The 22,706-nt window shown below is 41.0% G+C and overlaps 1 protein-coding gene and 1 long non-coding RNA gene across 7 annotated transcripts; one reads left to right on the top strand and one right to left on the bottom strand.

Annotated features, from left to right (window-relative positions):
- Positions 1–3,891: 3,891 nt before the first annotated feature.
- LOC131575283 (uncharacterized) lies at positions 3,892–5,657 on the bottom strand. Its single transcript, XR_009276754.1, has 2 exons — positions 5,182–5,657; positions 3,892–4,160 (listed from the first exon to the last, which is right to left on the bottom strand). It is a non-coding gene; the product is annotated as an uncharacterized LOC131575283 (long non-coding RNA).
- Positions 5,658–5,984: 327 nt separating this feature from the next.
- On the top strand, positions 5,985–22,184 carry TATDN1 (TatD DNase domain containing 1). 6 transcript variants are annotated; one of them, XM_058830486.1, is made up of 12 exons: positions 5,985–6,192; positions 7,409–7,474; positions 8,072–8,121; positions 10,448–10,511; positions 11,713–11,856; positions 11,959–12,001; positions 15,745–15,830; positions 15,936–15,976; positions 17,358–17,434; positions 18,113–18,183; positions 19,059–19,185; positions 21,927–22,184. In XM_058830486.1, exons 1-12 carry the CDS (start codon positions 6,069–6,071, stop codon positions 22,027–22,029), a joined length of 996 nt encoding a protein of 331 aa, XP_058686469.1. In that variant the 5' UTR covers positions 5,985–6,068; the 3' UTR covers positions 22,030–22,184. The 6 variants fall into 6 exon arrangements, with proteins under 6 accessions (XP_058686469.1, XP_058686471.1, XP_058686472.1 ...); XM_058830488.1 differs by having other exon boundaries at positions 6,146–6,184; XM_058830484.1 differs by lacking the exon at positions 5,985–6,192 and adding an exon at positions 6,199–6,545.
- Positions 22,185–22,706: the final 522 nt, after the last annotated feature.

The following is a 22,706-nucleotide window of genomic DNA, read 5'->3' as shown; positions in this document are numbered from 1 at the left end:
CATATTTTGCTTCTTAAAGATTTTCTGCTTCTAGAACATTGCATATCAGTGCTGGCCTTCATCAGACATCTCAAGATCATGCAGGTTCCTTCCATCTGTGTATAATAGAAGCAAGAGAGAATTAAAAACCAAGTAAATAAAATTGCATATAGCTGTGTTTTACTGATGGGTATCAGTGGAGCAGAAGTGCAGTGCTAATGATGGAAATTCCCATGAAATAGTAGCAGATGACCTTTCCTTGCACCTCCCTGATGTTACCAGGCCAGGAAGCACAGATGACTCTGCAGTTTTGTGCATCCACCTCAGTGCTGGACTGCAGTTCCTTAGGGCAGAGGAGGAAAACTGCTGTCAACACTGCCTGTGCTACAGCCAGAATTTATCAAGCACAACACCAGTACCATCTCCCACAGCTCCCTGTGGAAAACTTTTTTTGTTCAGCTTTCTCTCCATTGAAGGCAGAGTGGGGAGGATGTTGCTCCTTTTTGGAGCTGCCACACAATAGCCCGTTGTTTCTTTGCCACTGCAATGATATATTTTTATCTAAAGGTATCAATTTGTCACTGCACTGGGCTTGTGAGGCCAGGTTTAGGTAGCAGGAGCAGCTTCTGTGAGAAGCTGTCAGAAGCTCCCCCCATGTCTGAAAGAGCCAATGCCAGCCTGCTCCAGGATGGACTCACCACTGGCCATGGCCAAGCCCAACAGTGACAGTGGTAACGCTTCTGGGATAAAAGATTTAAAGAGAAAAGGTCACTGTGGGACAGCAATAGCAGGTGAGGAGAGGAGTGAGAGTATGAGGGAAACAGCCCTGCATACACCCAGGTCAATGAGGAAGGAGGGCAGGAGGTGCTCCAGGGGCTAGAGCAGAGATTCCCCTGCAGGTGATGGAGCTGTGCCTCTGCAGCCCATGGAGGTCCATGGGAGAGCAGAGATCCACCTGCAGCCCATGCTGGAACAGTGCTCAAAGGAGGCTGAGAGCCCATGGAAGCATGTGCTGGAGCAGGCTCCTGGCAGAACCTCTGGACCCCTGCAGAGAGGAGCCCATGCCCTTAGGTCACTTTGGGTCAGCATTCCTGAGTCCTGACTGCCCCCTCCCAAGATCTTTCCCACCCCCAGCCAATTGGTGAGGGGGATGCCAAGTGGACACCCGGATACTGTGGAGCACTGCTTAGCAGTAGCAGAGCACTGGTGTGCTCTTGGGACTAGGAGGGCTGCCCTATAGAAAGTTAACCCATCCCATCCCAATACAGTCAGGAAGATGTTAAAGGAAAAACCAGTGTGGTTTGGCTGGAAATGTCTCCAAAAGGATCATGGTTCCATTTCCCCATCCCTCTATGGCTGTATTTAAAGTACTGCTGAGCATCTTGTCTTGCTCAGGTGTCAGTGCTTTGCTCAGCTGTTTCAATACTGAAAGCACTTGTTCCAAGTGACAGCTCCAGCCTGAGGTGTGGCACATACTGAACAGCTGTGCTGGAAGAGGGCACACCTCAATTCCATCACTGCTTTTGGACTGAGCACAGGAAACAGATCCTGCTTCCTGGCAGGAATGAAAATTTCACCTGTGGAATACGTAAAGCTGTTTTTCTGGAGATTTTTCAAAATTCATACCTATTTTATCATGCAGACTTACTGGAAATGAGATTAAAAGTTTCTAAAACTCAACCAGACTAAAGCCTTATTCATGAGCTACATATGTTTAGTTCTTAGAAGAACTGAATTTCATGCTTTGGCATCTTTTGTTCAATTTGGGTTCACAGAAATACTAAGCCTTAGGTTTAAACATGGGCACAGTCAAGTAACTTCTGTGGAATGGAAGATTAGGCAACCTAAAGCTCCTAGCCCTAAAAACAGGAAAACAGCTGAAGGGCCAGGTTCTCCTATGAGCTTTTGCTGTGGCTGTATCCCATCTGTTCTCTCAGAGGGCAATTAGTGAAAGTGTTAGCACATCCCCTGTCTCTTACCAATGCTCCTGACCAGAAGCAAACAGCTTTTTGTCCTCAGTTCAGTGTCACACTGGCAGAAGCATTTGTGACCTGTGAATAGGCACACAAGAGCCACAATCCTCAGCAGCCCACACATGTTAACTGATACAACTGAGTGGTCATCTGGGATTCAGTTTATATGGGGATCAGCTTTCCTCTGATCCATAGATGATGGATCAGAGGATCAACTGGATCCATGCCATGAGGAAAGCACCATGTTGGAAGGAAACTTTGTGTCTTGTGAGATTTGATATCAAAGTGAAAAATGCAGGAAAGAATCTGATGAGGAGGGAAACGAGGAAAAGATCCTGCAGCAAGGTCAAAAATACCCTCATTACAAGAACACCCAAAGCCCGTGTCTGCCACTGTGTATCTTTAACTCCAGCTTTAACACCTTGTCTGCATTAGTACCACATTCCAAGTTATGGGGTTGATATGAACTGCCTGCACAAGCTGGCAGTGAAATGTCAGTGTGCTAGAGAAGAGCAGTGGGCCAGAAAAACACCTTTTCTGTTACTTTATTTGGCTTTATTGTACATTACTTTGAGGAGCAAGTGGTCACTGAGGTGGCACCTGCCTGCAGCACAGACTGCTGCCATTCACACCCATTCACAGCTCTCACATGGGCTGTTCACGAGGTCGAGTGACATGATGCCACCACATGGGGGGCAGATGCCCTTCCTTACGAGCTGGCGGCAAAGCTTCAGTTCTTGGACCATCAGCTGGAGTTTCTTCTTGTAACTGCTTAATCTAGAAGACAAGACACAGAACTGCTTTAGCACATTAACACACGTTCCCATTTTCAGTGCCCAGGCAATGAGCAAAAACGAGCCCCTATTTCCACAGAGAAGAACCAGTGGTAACACCTTCAGCTGACAGGTTTCATGTTTCCCAACATTAACTTCCACTCAGTAATTACTGCAGGCTCATGCTACCTATTAAGAAGGAATTTCTAGGAGCAAGAAGTGATTTACAAGAGAAATTTCACTTAAAGGTCATTGTTTCCATGTAATTCACATCTACCATTACTGTATCAAACAGGCTGAATTGTGCTACTTTGGAAGCTGACAGGTAATTCCAGACCAAGTTTCCCTGCAGTCAGGAGACTTCTGTTCCTGCATGTCACCAACAGCCTCTCACATGCTTTCAATACCTGTTTCTTGAGGCAGCACAAGTGCTGGCTGCCTCCGTGTCAATTCTGCACAGAGTGCCAGGTTCGATACAATCCAACTGAATCAAAAGAACTGTTCTAAGAACACCAACTTCTTCCAACCAACTTTCAGTTTAGGATGGCCAGAAATAATGCCCAACTGATGACCACTGCAGAAAATCACTTTCAAAAGTGTAACCACAAAGTGTCAGAGCTCCACAGCAGCAGAAGAGGAATTCTCTGGTTGTTAGTATCCTTTCATTCCACTTTAAATTCTTTTTTCACAAAACTGCTGTAACAGCTCTCACTAACTGACACAAGGCTGCAGGTTCAGCTTTACACAACCCTTCAGAAGCTGTAACAAATGTGTAGGCATTTTAGGTTGTTTCACACTGACAAGGGCTCCAGCACTGAAGAGTCTAACTGAGATTGCAGTAGACACTCAGAATTTTTTCCAAGAACACATCTGTGTCACACAGGATACCTGTGTATTAAAGAGACTTTCCTTAACATAGGGCAAGCACTAACCTCTCTTTCCCAGCTTTCCCGCTGCAGCTTCTTCCACTGCTCTCGTTTGGCAAAGTAATCAGGATACATTGCCTTCTCAGAAGGGTGCCAGAAATCCAAGGACCATTCAGGAATCTGTTGAAGAAAAATATGATTCAAAATACTTTTATATATTAAATTACATTTGTACACATATGCAGAAGAATGAAATGCAAAGGTTGAAGCCAGTCTTATTCCCTAGTTGTTCTTTTTTCCATTTTGAAGTACTACATAAAAAAAAACCATTTAAAAGCTGTCTGACTATCTCAAGGCATGGGGCAGAGGTCAGAACTTTTCATACACTATCCTAACCCACAGGAAGACATCACAGTGACTTGCTTAAATCACAGCATTCCAAAACAAGTCCCATGTCATCTCAGTTTACTCTAAACTTACCAAAATAATTCCATGCAGTGGAGGAGATCTAATTTCTTCCCTTCCTTCTCTCAAAGGCAGCAGGTTAGAGGAATCCTTTTCTCCAACTACTGATTTTATTTTATTGACAGAGACAGAACATTACAGCTCATTTCTGCTTATCTACAACTACTAAGAAATAAGCAATTTCTTAGGCCTTTCAGATCTTGAGAATGGTCTGACCTCTAAGAGCTTCTGACAAGGGAAAACAACAAAATTTAAAATTTTGCAGTGATTTAAAGAAACCTGATTGTTTACATTTTTAAGAGAGGATCACTGATTAAAAAAAAATCTCACCAAAACTCCCAATTAAAAAAAAAAAAGTAAAAATGAAGAAGTTGCTCCAGAACCATCATATATTCAGTGATATTCACACTTTTCATTTCCTGCTGTGATTCTCATCACAGAACAAACCTCTGACTGAATGAAAATAGCACAGCTGCTGAAGTAAATATCCACACACAGCAAACTCCAATTAAAACCATCCATCAGCCTGAGTTCTAAAAATTACATTTTGAAGCAGCATCCACAATGGACAGTAACTGATACACAAACCAGAAAAAGCCTTGTGACAGCCATTTTGTTAAGACAGTTTTAGCCCATCAAACTAGGAAAAGAGAGCATAACCCAGTTTGTGTTGCTGTATGAAGAGTAATATTGACCATTTATTGCTCAGCTGCCCTTTTTTCTGTCCAGTCTCTGTCCCTATTATCTCTACTACCACTCAAGCCCTTGACCTTTGCATAAACTTAAGCAAGTCCTTCTCTTTTCACTCATATAGTCTTTATTCTGCCCCGATAAATCTATTTCATATTTTCCTTTTTCTTAGCTTAATATGCAAAAAAAAACTCTGATCAGATCCAGTCTTATGCCATTTTTATCAAATTCATGAGGAAATGGGTGCATGCAGTCCCTAGATCAGTATTAACTTCTAATGATTAAAAAGATGACAACAATAAAGCAAAGTCCCTATGTTTTTCTATGGAACTTTTGCTTCTAAATAAAACAAACAATTTTGATGGTCAATGCCTGTAGAAGTGCCTTAAAGAGTCTAAAAATAAAGCTTCTATTTCCAGGCAGTGCCTCTCTCACACAGTAGCACACAAACTGCACAATCTGGCAGTGCAGCATATGAAGGGAAATGGTAACTTGTGCCTCTACTCAAAATGCTGGAAGAACCACAGGACTGAGTGAAGCCCCGACAGCCAAGGTGACACCTGACCTCAGCAGAGGAACCAAGGCTGTGCTCGGGAGCTCCCTCGGCGCTGTTCACTTCCCCTGTTCAGCTCCAGCCCTTCCTGCGCCAGCCTGACCCGCCACGGGGCGGACTGTGCTTGGCAAAAGTGAATATGATTATCCCCGGGAAAAAAATCCCGAAAGAACAAGAAGCGGTGTTCAAACTGATCAAGACGCTCCATTTTCGAGGACCAGAGCAGCTCCTCCCACACGAGCACCAAGATGTTCAGCGAGCAATGAAGTGACGCTGCTGAGCCAAGCTGCCGCCCTGTCCAAGACAAGTTCCGTAAAAGAAGGGCAAAGCAAGGGCAGCAATCCGCAGCATTACCGGCACTAACCTTGTATAACTCGTATCTCTCGTAGGAAGTGCCCCCAGGGGAGTCGGGGAAGATGTAGGGCTGCGGGTGCTGGCTGGCCCAGAACTCCTCCTCACCGGCCTTCAGCAGCTCGGTGGCTTTCACCATGTCCTTCAAATCCTTGTTCTTATCGAACCGGTCCCTCAGGAGTACGGCGAAATAGCGGTACTTGTCTCTACGGACAGAGGTCACAGTGAGGAAGAAAACAACAACCCCGCACCCCGAGCCCAGCCAAGCGCGGGGCTGAGCGCCTCGATGTGAGGGCGGCCAGCGCTCCCCACTGCCAGCTCCCCTCGCCCTCACCGGTGGATGCACCATGACTCGAGGTGCCGCAGGGATTTCTTGTACAGCCGCAGCACCTTCTGCTGGTGCGTCAGGTAGGCGGCCATGGCGCCGGGCGCTGCGCGGCCCCGGCCCCTCCGCGCGGGGGATGCCGGGAGGGCGGCGCGGCCCCGCCCGCGCTGCCGCCGGAGCGCGCCCGGAGCCGCCATGAGCCGCGCCAAGTTCGTCGGTGAGGGGGCGGCGGGGGGAGCGAGGTTTCTGTCCCCGTGTCTTCGACCCTGGCCCCCCGCTCCTCGCCCGGTGCCGGGCCGAGGCGGCCGCCCCTATCCCACTCCGTGAGGGGCTGTGCGCAGCTGATGGGAGTTCGGGCTGTGCTGTGGGAGGGCTTGTCCCAGCCCTTCATCCATGTCGCCTCCTGCTCCAGCCCCTTATCCGGGGATTGTCCCGGTCCCTCAGGCTTGTTACAGTCTCAGAGGCTTGTCCTAGCCCCTCTGCCAGAGCTTGTCACCTCCCGCCCCAATCCCTCAGGCAGGGCTCGTCGCCTCCTGCGGTCCCTCTCGGTGGCCTTGGAGCCCCAAGAAGGTTTGGGAATGCTTGTGCTGTGTCTGGGTGCTGGGGCTGCTGCTCCTTGGTGACCCCAGCTCTGGGTTTTCGGCCGCCCTTCGTTCCCTGCCCTGCATTGGCACGTTAGTCGTGGTTGTTTCTGATTGTACTGGACTGGCTTGGGTGAAAATGTTAGTATTTTTAGAAAATTCGACGGAAAGCCTGTAAGTAACTATAAAGGGTTGGTTCACGTGGAAGCCCTACGTGTTGCAGAGCACCTCAATATTTTCTTGGGAATTTTCCCTTCCCGCTAGAATCCCCGCTGGAAGCGCGGGCGCTGGCAGCTGCAGAGGCGGCAGTTCTGGAGCCGGTGCTTCAGGCCTTGGCTGCAGCGCAGGGACAGCGCTGGGCAGCTCCAGCCGCTGTCCCGTCAGTGCTGCCGGGCGGCTGGCATGGCCCAGGGCTGGCACTGCCAGGGAGAACAGGCAGCTTAAGGGAGGCATTCTGCTCTGCTGCTCCCACCCCTGGAAAGCTGTATGGGAGATGCTGCGTTTTCCCTTCCTTTACGTTTGTTTGCGTAAAATTGTGTTTTCGTGTGAGAAGCAGATTTGTTTGCAGTAAAAAACGTGTGTGTTCGCTTTGGTGGTTATGAGGGTGTGCATAATACACTCACAAAGTCTGAAGTTGCACAGAGGCAAAAATTATTTTTTTCTGTTACCTTTAGTAAGGAGTAAGTCTTCGAGTTATGCAAGAAAGATTATTCTTAATCATTTTATGACTTACCAATGTGTTGGGTAATCAGGGTTTAGATAGGGTTTCTATTGTCTTCCCTACATCATTAATGCTCAGAGTAAAATGTAGAACAACTGTAACTTCTAATTTCTATTTTTGGTTTTCCATAGATATTGGTATTAACCTGACAGATCCTATGTTCAGAGGAATCTACAGGGGAACACAGAAACATCAAGGTAAATGTTTCTTTGTATCTGCTGGAAATAGGATCCCTTTTGCTAAACTGGAAACCTCTTGCAGGTCAGAAAATGATGGTAGGGTTTATTTCTTCTCCTTATGTACTTGGGCTTAAAAAAGAAAGCCTGACTAAATAAGTTGGATACCCTAGCCAAAATGCTTTGTCTTAATTGCTGTTTAAATGCAGGTAACTCTGCTTCTGGAGCAAAATGAACAATTGCTAATTTATTTAGGATTGCACTGAAAAACTGATATGAGGGTTATAAACCGTGGTCTGTCAGAGTATTGCATTGCTGAATCACAGTTACTTATAATCACAGTTACTAATTATAATGTGGGGCTTTTTGCTCTTGTGGCCTTTAGATACGGATATAAAACTGGAGAGCCTTCTAAAGTATATGGAAAAACTACCACTGACTTCTTAGATTTAAATTGTATCTCCAGTTATTGCACTTTGTTATTGTCTTATAAAGATTAATTAAGTATGGTTTAAAGATTTAATGATAAGAATTTTGACTGCATGAAAATTGAAAAGTAGTTAAATTATGCTGTAAAACCTCAAGTTCAATTTATGACATTTTTATGAACTTTCGCAGATGACTTTCTGGATGTAATAGAGAGAGCAGTCAAAGTTGGCATTAAAAAGGTAATTTCTTATAGTTAAACAGCTTTAAAATTTTAAGCTGCTTTCTAATAAATTGGTTTTTTAGTGCTCTTCCATTAAAACAATGTTTCTGGGACTTGAATGGAAAACGCAGTCACTTCCTTTGATAGCACAAAACAAAAGTGTTCTGTACAGAGCATTGTCTTTCCATTTGCACAGGTCATTATTGAAGCTGATTATTGAATTTCAGTGATATTGTAGGTTATGTGGATGTAGAAGTTATTTTGTACAATTTCAACAGAAAGATATTCTCCTCTGACCTGCTGCAATGAAGTGGTACATAATTTTCCATGTTGTATTATAGGCAACCATTCTTTTTCTCTTGTATCCTGTATGGCTCTTAGAGTATAAATCCTATGAGGAGCAGCTGTGAGAGCTGGGAGTTGTTTAACCTGGAGAAAGGGAGGCTCAGAGGAGACCTTATCATTGCAACTGAAAGAAGGCTGTAGCCTGGGGGAGGTCAGTCTCTTTTTCCCAAGCAAGAAGTGACAGGACAAGAGGAAATTATCTCTGGCTCTGCCAGGGGAGGTTCAGGTTGGGTGTCAAGGAAGAATTTCTTCATGGAAAGGGTGGCCAGGTGCTGGAACAGGCTGCTCAGGGAAGTGGTGGTCATCATCCCATGGAGGTGTTCAAGAAATGACTGGATGTGTCACTCAGTGCTATGGTTTAGTTTACAAGGTGGTGGTGATCAGTCAGAGGTGCAACTCAGTCATCTTGGAGGTCTTTTCCAACCTTAATGACTCTGTGGTTCTTAATTAACAATTACTGCTGAAGAGCAAACTCTTCTGATTAAGGTTTTCAGATATTTCTATATGTAAAGGAAATTGGTAACTGCAGAAGAGCTGAGAGTGCCCACAAACTCTTGGAGTTGAGACATCTCAATGTTTGCTGGTAAATACTGGCTTACAGATATTAAAACAGCATCATTGAGAGAATTTGTAACTCTGAACTTGATATCGGTGTTTTCAGCAGTGCAGCACATTCTGTGGTTAAGCCTTCTTCTCTTTCTCTCTAAGCTGAATAAATTTTGGACAAAAATATGAATTACCATAGAATATAATGCATACTGTCACAAACTGCACTGATAAGGCTACTAGATTAGAAATAAAGAAGTAAATGCTCTTCTAGCAGAGGCATCTTGGGAGTTTGTTAAAAAACTCTCGTCTGAAAAGAGTGGGAAATGCACTGGAAGACAAAAATAGAAAGCTAGTGATGGAGAAATTACCTCACTGCAGCAAATACAGGAGTGAGGTCACAGTTATATGTGCTGTATAAGTGCTATTTAATTTTTATACCACCCTCTAAAAATAAGTGCCTTTTTTTTTATTTTATCATAAAAAATTGATTGTGTAACTTTTTCAAGATGCCTGGTGGATTGAGAAATGTTATTCAGGAATTCCTGCCATTAGCTGTTCTAAGTCTTGCTACTGGCCTGTACCATGTAAGAAGCCTATACCATCACAGTTTGTTCTTGATTGCCTAAAACCTTAATCTGCTTATTAGAAAATACTTCTATTTTTCTGTATAGCTGATGCTTTATGGTAATTTTTTGTGAAGTTTTGCTCTGTGTTATGTATGCACTGAGCCATTTTCAGCTTAACATTTCTCAGTGATGTCATTGGGATGTGTCCGTCTGTCCTGAGCGCACTGCGGGAATGTCTGAGCTGGTGCTGACAGAGCCTGCTGGATAGCACGTGCAGGGAGAAGTGTTGTCCAAAAGCACTGTAGACATGGATGTTGCAACCTAGGGTGAAATATTCTGGAAGTGGTGATTAAAAAAGTACACTGTAGGCAACAATTCTCATGTGATAACTTTAAGGTAAAAATAAAAGATCAGAGATGGAGATTCTTACATTTATAATCCCAACTCTGACGCAGACTCATTTCTTTTGTTTAACTAATTACTCATGTTTTGGGTCTTTGGGAGTCTATACTTTCCCCAGCTGTAAGACAGGGAGAATATTTCTAAATGCCATTTCTTGAGTGCAAATACAGTCTTCAGTCATTGTGTAAAGAAGCTAATATTGTTGCAAATTGAAGCATTATTCCTTTAGTGATTTAAATGCTTAGCATACAAGATACTTGATGAAGGGGGAAAAAATGATATTTTGCTGCCTACTGTATTTACTAGTTCCTGAGGACCATTGAGGTTTATTGCTGATTTATGAAATCTTGTTATATATATATATTAGTAATTGTATTCTGATGTTCTCTGTCAAGATCCTTCCTTGTTATCTGAGTGTTTTCTTAAACATTCTGTCTGATGTTCAAAGAACATCCACACTGACAGTAGTTTTCTCGTTTCAAGTTTTTGATTACAGGTGGGAGTCTAGAAGATAGTAAAGATGCCTTGCAGCTGGCACAGACAAATGGTATTTTCACTTTAAATTCATTGTCAATCAAAAGTATAACCTTCTCTGCTCTCAAAATTGAGTTTAAAAAGACCTGCTCCAGAGACGTTTACAGAATCTCAGATTAAAAGGAGAAATTACATTTCAGAATGGGATGAATACATTGTATATGAGTTTGTGTGTTGCTCTTTAGATCCCTGATGTTGGAAGGAACCACTCTTTTTCTGTGTGTTCTATTTCTAAATAAAAATAGAAATTACAGTAAATTTCTGGAATAAAAATATTGATACAAGTTTCTGTTCTAGAAATAAGGTAAAATGCTTACATGTTGTGAAATATATGGGGTTTATTGGCTTTTTGTTTGTTTTTTTACTCACCAATGTGTTATGACGAGCTTGATCAAGAGAGGCATCTTTCTTTTGATCATTCCCTGGATTTTCCTTTCTTTCTGTGAAAGGAGAATGGCTCTTCTTTCTTTAAGCCAATTTCATTCCACTAATTACTTAAACATGTATTTGAACTAAGACACATGATAAGTACTGTTTACTAACAGAAACATAAAATAATTTTGGTTTGAATGAACTCAAGGAGATAATTTGGTCCAACCCAGTCCACCCCCCCACTTCCCATCAGGAAGGCAGGACTGGCATAAACTTTAGGGCAAGTTGCTCAGGGCCTTGTCTGTATTTTTCGTTTCCCCAATGCTTTTAAACTTAGCAGAAACATAAGTTTTGGCAAGGTAATCTAGATCACATACTTGAGTAAATCAAGCAGATGTGACTTCTGAAATTCTCTAACAGCTTATGCAGGGGCACATGAGGGAAGTGCTCTCTTGCAGTTCTTACAGCTGGGATAACCTGATGCTCTTTGAACAAGATGTATTTCTAAATGATCTCAAGAGGTCTTGTTCAGCCTCAACAATTGTATGATTTATTGAAGGCTGCTCCACCAGAACAGTTCAGCTCTAAGCTGCTGCAGTTTTGGAGTACACCAAATAATGTGTACTAAAAAATGACACATGCAAACACCCCCACTGGAGATACTGTATTTTTAAGGCAAAAAATGGCTGTCTAGTGAAATTATCACTAAGATAAATATGGTCAAAGGGAGTTTTCTTTTAGAATTGTGACCAATAAAAAACCCCCTCCAGAGGCAGATGTTGTCTATACCTTAAATAATTTTATTTTTTTCCTTAAAACCTTCTAATACTGTCTTTCTTTAGACATGTTTTTCAGTACAGTTGGCTGTCATCCTACCCGCTGTGGAGAATTTGAGCAGAGTAACCCTGAACAGTATCTATCTGAATTAAAAAATCTGATTGAAAAAAATAGGACAAAGGTAATAGCAGTTGGAGAGTGTGGCTTAGGTAAGTATTCTCTTACAACTTCAGTATTTATTTTTTCCAGATATATACTAGAAAAAAAAATCCTAAAATACTAAATGGGTTTCTTTTTCTTTCTGTTTGTAGATTTTGATAGATTAGAATTTTGCCCAAAGGACATCCAACTCAAGTAAGAAACTTTTGATGACTGTGAATTGACTTGTAGCAATTTACAGGAGTGATTTCTATCTTGTGTTCTGCCACATAACATTGTGTTGTGTCTAAAATTTTACTGTCTAAAATTTGCAGGGTTGGGCCCAAAGTTTTTGGCAGAAATGGGAATTTAGAGAAATATGCCTACATGCAAGTAGTGCAATGTGCTAAATTTTGATACCTGCCTGGTGTTGACTTCCGTCAACATGTCTTATGTCAGCATGTCTTTTTCTGTAAAACTGATCAGAATTTGTAGGTTTCTGGGTGCGACAGATGTTCATTCTTGCTAATAGCTAAGAGCTCTAAGAGACTTATGGGGAAGAAAACAAACATAAATGTGGTATGTGAAAAAACTGAGTTGTTGAGTGAAAGGCATGAGGAAGGGAGCAGAACTATCAAAAGCATAAGTCAGCAGTGGGGGAAAAAGAGCTTTTAGTGAGGAAGGTGTTATCTGGGAGCAGATAATGGAGAGTCTGATAGTAATCTCAGGAGGTAGAGAAGTACCACATGCAGCATAGATGATGAATGGAAAGAACATAGCATAACCCCTAAAATCAGCCTGCATTCTTGTATTGAGAACTTCTCTCTGCAGAGGGAACTGATTGAAAGATACAGGTGATAAATTCAAATAAGATGAGTGATTAATGAATTACATTTCCATGTTACTATTTTGAGGAAATTAGTCACTGGGGGGCAGTGGTTGGTTGTGTTTCTAATTGCTGCATGTTAGCAGTAGGAGGAGTTAATTTCTTCATAATGCTATAGACCTACAGTGAAATACTCAACAAAGGGAACAGGACTTTTTTTTCTCGTAGAGTTCAGTGTACATGAAGTTCAGCAAAGCACATCTTAAAGTATAACCTGTTTCTTTTCTATGGCAAACTAAAATACTGATGGAGTATCAGATTTTAAGATCCTTAACTGCCTTGATGTTATAGAGAGAAAAAATACTTATCTCACTTCCTTGTCCAGTGAACTGCAGCTGAAGAACTGTAGTGACTTCTAATTGGGTGCACTGAAATGGAATTGAAAAGGAAAGAGATGACAGGCCTGATCAGTGAACTAAACAGAGGAAGGCAGAGTGTGAAATACTGAGACAGTTCACTGGTTTTCAGTGCTCCAGAATTCAGGTGCAGCAGTCACAGGGAGAGCTGGCATGCAGCTCACAATTCTCCTGCAGAAGAACACTATGTTTGTTTCTCTGGAAGCATCAGAGCATAACCTCTGTTTCATTTAGTACGTAATCAGTATTTTTCTGGTTGGTTATGTTGTGGTTTTGTTTGGGTAATTTTCACCTGTAAAAAATGAACATTATTTTTGATGCCCTTTTTCAGTTTAAGTTAATAAAGAATCTAATAAAGATGAAATTTCTTTGTTGTAGAGTTGCTAAGAGCTTTTTATTTCAAAAATCTTTCCCATTCTCAGAACTTGTCCAAGAGAAAGTGGTGATTTGAATGGTAGTAAGATGAAGTTACTGCCTTCATTTTATGGTGAAAGTCATGTTATGAATGGATTGGTAAGGATATAGAAGTTCCACATCTGCTGTACTACTGGGAGGGATCTGTGGGGTGTAGCAACACAAAGCCAGGAGTTCTCCCAGCCTGGAAGTGAACAGTATCACATGCACCATTACTCAAATTAATTCAGAAGTGTTTGTCTGGAGATCTACATCAGCAAGGCCAGTTTGCTTTAGCTCCTTTAGTGTCTGCATCCTGTAGCATTTGAACGTGATGGTCAAAACTAAGCCTGCCCGAAGGAGCAGGTTGTTCCTTAAGCACTGGAACTCATCAGGGTTACTTTCCTACTGTGTTATTTTGTTACCATTCCAATCACTGTATGTCTGGTTTCTTTGTGTTTTTCCAGGCTTTGGGTTTTTAAAATTTTTTAAAAATTATTATTTTTGTGTCTTCAATAACTTTGCCATTCACCTCCCCTTTCTCTTTGATAGGCCAAGGAACAACATGTGTTGGGCTTTGTTGTTGCTAGTAATGGAAGAAGCTTGAGTTACATTTCCATTTGTAGGGGTACTAAACTTTACTTTCAAGGGCTCTACCCTTCTCAAAATCAGATTGAAATTGGCCAGTAGGTTACTTAGGGAGCTTATTTGCAGTTCTGTCTCCAAAACTTCTTTCCCATGTGAAAGAAATATTCTGTAAAAAGAACCTACACCAAAAATCGAGCAATCGTAGCTATTTAACCACAAGAGCAATCAGAGTTGCAATTAATTTATATTTAGTCAAACAAGCAAAACTAAGCATGATACCTAGACAAAGAAGATTCAAAGTAGGTGTAATGCATTCTCATGAATTTTCATGTCAGTTTTCAAGGTTACAGCTGATTTGTTTAACCTGTTTTATGTCAAAGATTTGCACTGATTAACAGGGGAGGTAATTTTGATCTGAGAAATACCGATTTGTAATATACTGAAAATAGTGAAAATTATGTCAAATTAAATGACTGTCTGCATATTTGTTTAGGGTCTTTTGTTTTGTTTGTTTGGGTTTTTTTAGGAAAATGTAAATCAAACTAGTGGTTTGCTGCCACTTTCCCCTGCTTTTTAAGTGACTCATACACAGCAGTGTGTGATTACTGGAGTTTCCCTTTGAAATGGGTATGATAACTGATGGCGGGAACTTCCTGATGCCCTGGACTGTGTTTTAACAGCAACACCTCAAGAAATCCAGTATGTGCATAGAGCCCCATCCTGCTGGGATTGGAAATGTTGTTCTGCTTTGCCCAAATAACGTCATCTTTCAAACAGCGTGTAGACACTGAGTCACCCATGCAGTGCTGGCCTTCTGCCATGCTTAAGTTCCTCTGCTGTGGTCCCTGAGCATGGGTGATTTCCCTGCCTGGGTGGAGCAGGGCAGCAGAGATGTGGAATGGTAATTGCAGAGTTCGATGCTAATGACAAGCACGAGTTAGTTCAGTGCTAAGTAGTTTCCTTTGGCGATGGCATTGGGGAACCTGTCTACCTCCTTACCTTCCTTCTGCCCACATTCCAGTGTCTCTTCACAGGGTGGGGCCTCCCTGTTACTGCCCCATCAAGGGCAACTCCGGAGTACAAAGTTGGAGGGCGATAAAAAGGAGTGAAAAGGAAAGGATGCAGGAACACAGAGGAGGGGAGGGAAATCGGGTAAAGACAACAGGCAGAATGGGGCAAAAGTATGATATCTAATCTGATATTTGTTTCACCCTAAGAGAGGAAAGCCTCACCTCCATGATTGTTACTCACAGGTCAGCAGCTCTGATGCAGTTTGGCCACTGGAGGCTGTAGAAGCCTGCACAGTGCTCCCCTGCTCACACTCACTGTGTTTATGGGTTTTCTTGAAATAGTGGCCTCTGTGTCATCCACACTCTCCCATTCCTAACATTTCAGAACTTTGTGGAAAGAACAGTCAGTTCCTCTTCCATTAAAAATAAATAAAAATGAACTCCAGCACCCACTACACAAGAGTACGTGCTCAGCGTATCCACATATACATTCTGCAGTGCTGAGGCTCTTGGCCACTTACCTGCCTTCAAGTACAGATCACAGCTGTGGCAATACATATGGGAAAGAGGTTCTTTTAAATCCTTGCACAAATAAGAACTTTTGCATGGCAAATCCATTAATTCCGTCTTTAGCTCTGGAGGACAGAAGCTTGGCAAAAAAATCTTTTACTGTCTTTATTTGTTCTTACACTGAGATTCTCTTTAATGGTGACTTTTACTTTACAGGTATTTTGAAAAACAGTTTGACTTGTCAGAACAGATGCAGCTGCCCATGTTTCTGCACTGTAGGAACTCACATGCTGAATTTTTAGGTGGGTTTTGTTTGAGAATTTCGTATTTAGAGCAAATTCTGAATATGAGAATCTTCTATATTCATCTGTTATAAAGTTGTCTTACATTTTTCTTTCATTTCATAGACATAATGAGAAGAAACCGAGATAGAATTGTGGGAGGGGTGGTAAGTATGGACTTCAGTATAGTATTCATTTTTCCATACGTGTGTGAATATTTGCTTAATATGCAATTTCTTGTTTGTCATGGAATCTGGGTAGGCTTCCTGTTACATGATTTAAGCTGTTATTAATTAGTAAGTTTTCCAGTCCCTTTTAACTCTTTTTATTTTCATTGCTTATTTTACTGGATTTTTGCAAGGTAAGAAGATAGGCTGAGAAAAGCTCTGCAGCTGATGTGAATGGTTTTTCTTGGCCTGCCAGAAGGACAGTTTAAGCACCTCATAATTGACATTGGCCCTTTCCCAATTCCTCAGTGTCTGTAACTGCAATGCATTCAGACCACAGATAATTTAGATGCATGTTCCCAGTGGAAGCCCTAACCTCAGACATTTGCTTCTGACATTAGACATCATTTTCAAATTAGATCCAGATGGAACTTTTGATTACTTTATGTCTTCAGATATTCAGATCATGTTTTTTAATTCAAAAGTCTAACAGGAAAAGCTTTGGGTGAAATGGTCAGGGAAGTCCAGCAATGCTATTTCAGGTTTCCATTATGACTGCATTTTTCAAAAGTAATAAATGCTCATGATTCTAACATGAGACACCTCCTACAAGAATATCGCAGTCCCCAGGTTTGTCCTTTGCTACCACAAAACCCTTCCCCATGTTCAGTGCTTTGCATGTTCTACTCCTATGTAAGGCTGTGAAGGCCCTCCTTCCTTCCTCTCTTTTTTTTCCTGCACAGCCAGGAAAGAGGGGAGAAATGAGCAGGCACCATCTGCAACTGCCTGTCCCTGTCACAGCACAGGGAAGCAGAGCAGACTGTGTCTTTATTATGTCAAGCTGAGAAGATGCAGTTCCCAGCTGCATTACACTTTGTAACTTTTGACCCTCCACTTTCCTCTCTGGAATGACCAAGTCCCTGAAATGATCAAGCAGACTGTCTCACCACTTCCAGTGGACTAGCATCTGTGGAGAACAGAATGCTCTCTTATGGTGACACTGACAATGCCCTGAAGGGAACACCGAGGAAAGAATCTAAGAATTTGGCATGCACAGGATTACTTCCTGAGTATGATCTCCCAGTTACAGGCAGTTCCAGGACCAAGAGTATCACTGGATAGGCCTTTTTTACACATACTTATCACTGTTAAAGTGTGGTAACCACTTCTAGTGCAGCATTCAGGTGACATCAGCGTGAACTTTGCTCAACTTCAGAATCAACTGAGCCATGTCCCATCTTGATGTTTGTAATGATGTGTAATGCATACTGTTGAAGGTACTTGAAGCTAATAAAAGGTAATGCATACTTTTGAATGATTGGAGTTTTAAAATAAGTATGTTCGTATTTTTTTTATGTCTGTGTATCTGTATGTGTTCTAGGTACATTCTTTCGATGGCACAAAGGAACAAGCAGCTGCTCTAATAGATTTGGATCTTTATATTGGAATAAATGGCTGGTAAGTTCTTTACAAGAAATTTAACTGCTTTAAAATGGCAGGCATAGTGAAGTCATTGCTTTCTTTTAAACAATGAGGTCAAGTTTTCAAAGCTCACTAGACCCTTAATCATCTGACAGATTTAGAATTGCTCTCATTAGTCTGTTAGCCATCAAAGTTCTTGCCGTGCAGGTCAGTGAGCTAATCCATATCCACTCTACTACCCTCAGGACAGTCCTTGTTTGTAATGAAATAAGGTTGTTGTGCGTGGAAAGATTCCTTCTGAGGAGCATTTAAAAAACAGCCTGACTTTAAGCTGCCTGTCAAATGCTGGAGTAATGCAAATGTAACCTGAGTGCCTCATCTCCTGGTTCTGCAGTTTGGGTTCTCAGCAGTCACCTGGCCAAATGCCAGCCAGCACCACTTTGTAAGGCACAGAAGCTGTCACCAGGCAAGCAAGGGCAGCCAGAGGGGTTCTGCAGCTTACTGGGGTGAGATGGCTTCTCCCACTAAATCTAAATTTGCTGTTTTCTGCACAGTGTTAATTTACAGGCATATTGTTTAAAAATAAAGCAAATTTTATTTATGAACAAAATTATTTAGGAAGCTGCTTTTGCTACAAAACACTTTAACAGGCACAGTAATTGCTTTTATGTGCTTTTTATGGACTTTTTTTTAACCAAATTCTCAATTTTCTAGTTCACTGAAAACAGAAGCCAACTTGGAAACACTGAAATCAATTCCTAGTGAACGATTAATGATAGAAACTGGTAAGATTTTATGTCTTGGTCAGTTTGTGGCAAGGGGCAATGAGATATACTGATGTAGCAATCCTAAAGCAGAATTAAAGAAGACTTAAAGAATTCAGAACAATGGCCATTTTCTCTACTTGAGAAAGCAGTTTACAAACCTACTCCTTTCCAGCCTTCTGCTGGAAGGAATAAGCTGCTGTGTCAGTTCCTGACATTGCAGGGGAAGATAAAAAGGACAAATTGACAACTTGGATTTTTAAATGTACCAGAAACCTGCTTGAGTATCTTTTAAGATGTAGCTTGCTGGAGATGTGCCAAGCACAGGGCAGTGGCTCTGAGTTAGGCACTGGCAGCACTAATGGCATTTGGAAACAACTGCTCTTTAAATGGAATATGTGATGAACGCTTCAATTCCCCTTAGCCCACTAAGCAGTCGTTTTAATGGACTAACTAGGGATGTCATGTTTTCTTTTTTCATGTTCAGTTTTTAATAACTGACAGTTAAAAATACAGTAATTATTTTAATTTCTGACTCTGAAAAAGGAAAATTGCAAACTGCTAAATCCTTAAATTTATTTGAACATGAAGTACAGACCTGTCATACAGGAAGTTTCTTTGGAATGTATGCAGTGTATCTGGCTGTTTTTATCATGTCAGAGGAAATCAGTGTTATGTATTATTATTGCTGAATTTTTCAAGTGTAAAATTCTGAAGACAATGGTATAAAAATCCAAAATGTTAAATTTCATAGATTTCTTACATTTCATTTTGAGTTGAAGGTTGCTGCTAGAAAGAGATTGCAGGAACTTTTGTCTGTAGAAGTAGTTGATGAAATTATCTCATGCTATTCTCAAACAATTGCACTCCTAATCCTTTTATTCAAATTAAATTAGATGCACCTTGGTGCGGAGTGAAAAATACTCATGCTGGATCAAAATACATTAAAACTACATTTCCTACAAAAAAGAAATGGGAAAAAGGGCACTGCTTGAAGGACAGAAATGAACCCTGCCATATAATGTAAGTGTACCACTGTACTCTTATTTTAAATACTTCAACTCTGACATGAAAAAAAAAATAGAAACATCAATAGTTCACTAGTAATGGAGAAAATATAAAATAATTCTAAATGTACCGAAACGTGTGCAAGGTTTTGCTTTATAGGCTGTGGAAAAAATTTTAAGTCTTAATTTTCCTACTTAAGCAATTCTGGATGTAAAATGCTCCCGGAAAGTGAAACCAGTATAGTTTTTATTTTTCCATTTGATACATTGTAGAAGAGGCTAAACCCTCAAAAGGAACCTGACTTGAATATTCATTTCACTCACTTGTTGTTCAGGTAATTTTTCAAACTGATCCAGCCCTGGGGGTCAGGGGACAGTCCCAGACGTGGGACGGTGCTGAGGCACCAGCAGTGCCTGACACTGCTCCTGTCACAGGCCTGTGACATGAACTGCCACAACATGCATTTTGTCAGGGATGTTTTTTCCTTCTGTTGTTGTGCTTCAAAGAACCTGATCCTGTGAAATTTAGATATGAATTACAGCAGCCAAAATACAGAGTAGTGAAAGATAACTCCAGGGGCTTACGGACAGAACTGGTAAGCACAGACACAGTTTTCTGATTCTTTTGACACAGTTCCTCACAGAAGTGTGAAAAGCAGGAAAACATAATTATTTTAGTGAAAATGTTTAGTTATCTGCATTAAATACCATTAATAGATGATTAATAGATGAAAATAGATGCTGAATTTTCTGAATTCCCTGTCTAGATTTTGAAATATTGCTCAGGATAGTTCTAAAGATCCAGGTATGTAGCAAGGTGTCTAAACAAGAGTTTATTTGATAAGTGAAGAAAATTCTGCTGCTTTTTGAGACATGAAGGAACTTGGAAAACCACGGATGATGTAAAAGCACAGTTTAAGCTTACATGGTGACGTCTCCTAGTGTTCAGATACATTTAATGCAATTAGGTTACTTGTAATATTTGGTTTTTAGGGGGTTTTTTTGCATTTTAAATGTGAAGAGGACGCATTAGTATGGAAGGGTTCCTTTGGTATTTTAAGACTTTCTAGGGTCAGTCCATGATTTGGGAGTGGGGGAAGAGATCAACTGGAAACACTCCTGATGACAAGTAAAGGGCCTCTACTGTTACTATTTCATCCAGCCCTTATGTCAACAACACCCCCTCATATTTGTCTGCTGCCTTAGTTGTGGTTTACAGAAATGTTTCAGAAACCTCCAAACTTGAAATGCATGGCCTGTCCTGCACAGATGCACAGTGCACAAATGCACTCAAGATTATTACACAAATGCTGTTCTTTGGCTGTTGCCCTTTTTATGAAAAAAAAATTTGGTTCAACCTTATTTTGAAATTATTATCCCAGTAATGTTCATTATAACCAGTTGAATTTCAAGAACCTCTTAATCCTTAAGAAAAATGAAGAATGGTAACTGATAAAATCTGGTGTGAGGGAATGTTAGTCCACAGTGTTCTTAATGTGTAAGGTATATATACTGTTTAATACAGCTCAGTTGGCAGGAGGAATTTTCCGTTTGCCTGGTTTTGGTGGTGCTGGACACCTTTCCATTTTGATGGTGATACTTCTGCTTCATATGTATATTTAGAACTACTCCCCTTGGAAGCTATTTTTTTAAAAATTCAGCCACAAGAGACTTCTCTTTTCACCTCCAGCAGTTTCACACACACAGTGTTACAGTAACATACAGCTTTCTGCACCCAAGTGAGAAGAGATAAGTAAGGCCTAAGTTGTCTTGGATGAAATTCTTTGGAATTTGTTACTTATTTCTGTGTAGGCCTGATCTCACTCCATCTCATCTGGATTATCCTCTTAAATCAAGAAGCTGTTCAGCTAAATCTCTTCTAGGAAAATATTTGAAATAATTATTAAGAGCAACTTTTCCTACTCTCTCTTTTCACCAAAATAAGTTTAGCTATTGCCTCAGCTTAGAGGCGAAATCCAAAGGCCACCTACCACCAGGCTTAAGCTTCTTACTCTTCACAATGAAGTTTGAAGTTTTTTGCTGCCACTGGAAAAATCAAAGTATGACACATCTCAGGAAGGGTACTCTTTTTTTTGTCGTTTTGTTTTTGTTTTAAGAATGACTGATACAAAATCAAGAAAGCAATTGCAGAAAAAAGGTTGTGGCTTGGTTTTAATCATGTCCATCCCATTTCTTTTGCCTTCTCTTCCTGGCTTGTATCAAGGCCCTGGGCCTTTTGGAATTGCTTATTTTAATATTTACTGCAGATACCTGACTACATTAATCATAATTAAGCTAAAGAATGGGGAAGTAGGACTACATTACTTTGGCAGCACTGTGCTCTGATAAATCTGTATCTGGAATTTAAGCTTTACCATAGACCAGTCTAGTCATAGTGCAGCTTTAGCCTTGACAGGCTGATGAGTTGTTGTTTGAAAAATGAAGATCATTGATAAAAACACCCACAAAATGACACTTCCTTCAAAACAGAAAGCTGTTTAATTACCTCCAAACAAGAGTCAAAAGACCAAAGATGAATCTGTACCAGTGAGCAAACCAGTGTTCAGTGTAAAGGAAATGGCAGTTAGTAACTTAAAAGTGAAGCTATTTGCATATCTGAGCACCCTGCCCTATTGCTCTTAGTGTAGGTTTTTATTCCAGCTTAATCTTAGTGACTTGTACATACACATGCAGCAATTTGAAGTACATTCTGAAGTACTGGGTTGCAGTCTTCTAATATAAATTTTTCTTTTTTAGTCAAGTACTGGAAATAATGGCGGCAGTAAGAGACGATGACCCACTTGAGTTGGCCAATACTCTATATAACAACACCATTAAAGTCTTCTTTCCAAATATGTAAAGTTGTTTTTCTTACATTTATTCAGCATGACTTCAGTAAATATATTGCAAAAACTTAAAAGTCATCATACCTGCAAGTTCTAATCAATGGATGCCAATATGTACTGGGTTTGGGGTTTTTTATGGTACAAGATTAAAGCTGCTTTTGAAAAGGTGGTCTGCATTTGTGCAGTTTCTCAGCCCTGTTCCCCTTTCATCAAGATTCAGGATTGACTTCAAGGCCATCCCATGCCTGTAACTCCAGTTAGCAGTGGAGCCACAGGATGAGCACCAGGCTGCTGCATTCACATGTAAAGCACTTCAAGCTACTGCTGGCAGTTCAGGAGGGTCGGACACATCCATGGCATGCGCTTTGCTGCTTCATCAGAAAGCTGAGCAGTGTCGCCTTTTGTTCCATATACGCAAATGCTATAGCATTAAGTCTACCAACCTAAATTTTTATTTATTTTTTAAAAACATGACTCACTAGTTTTTTTGCGATAAAGCTCTGCTAATACTGAATTTGTAAGTAAAGCTGCTTTGGCTCAGGCTTTCATTTCAGTTGACCAGCTGAACAGTCTGTTTTCACCAGTATTTTTCATTTGCATCCAGAAGACATTGATTGGGGATTACTGGTATACAGTCTTTGGCACAGCATTATCACTACATCAATTAAAGAGTGTTTTTCCAACCATCTTA

The sequence above is a fragment of the Poecile atricapillus genome, chromosome 2 (genome assembly GCF_030490865.1).
Source record: "Poecile atricapillus isolate bPoeAtr1 chromosome 2, bPoeAtr1.hap1, whole genome shotgun sequence".
Lineage (NCBI taxonomy): Eukaryota > Metazoa > Chordata > Aves > Passeriformes > Paridae > Poecile > Poecile atricapillus.
Note: the sequence above shows the minus strand (reverse complement) of the source record. Positions and strands in the feature narration are given on the sequence as shown.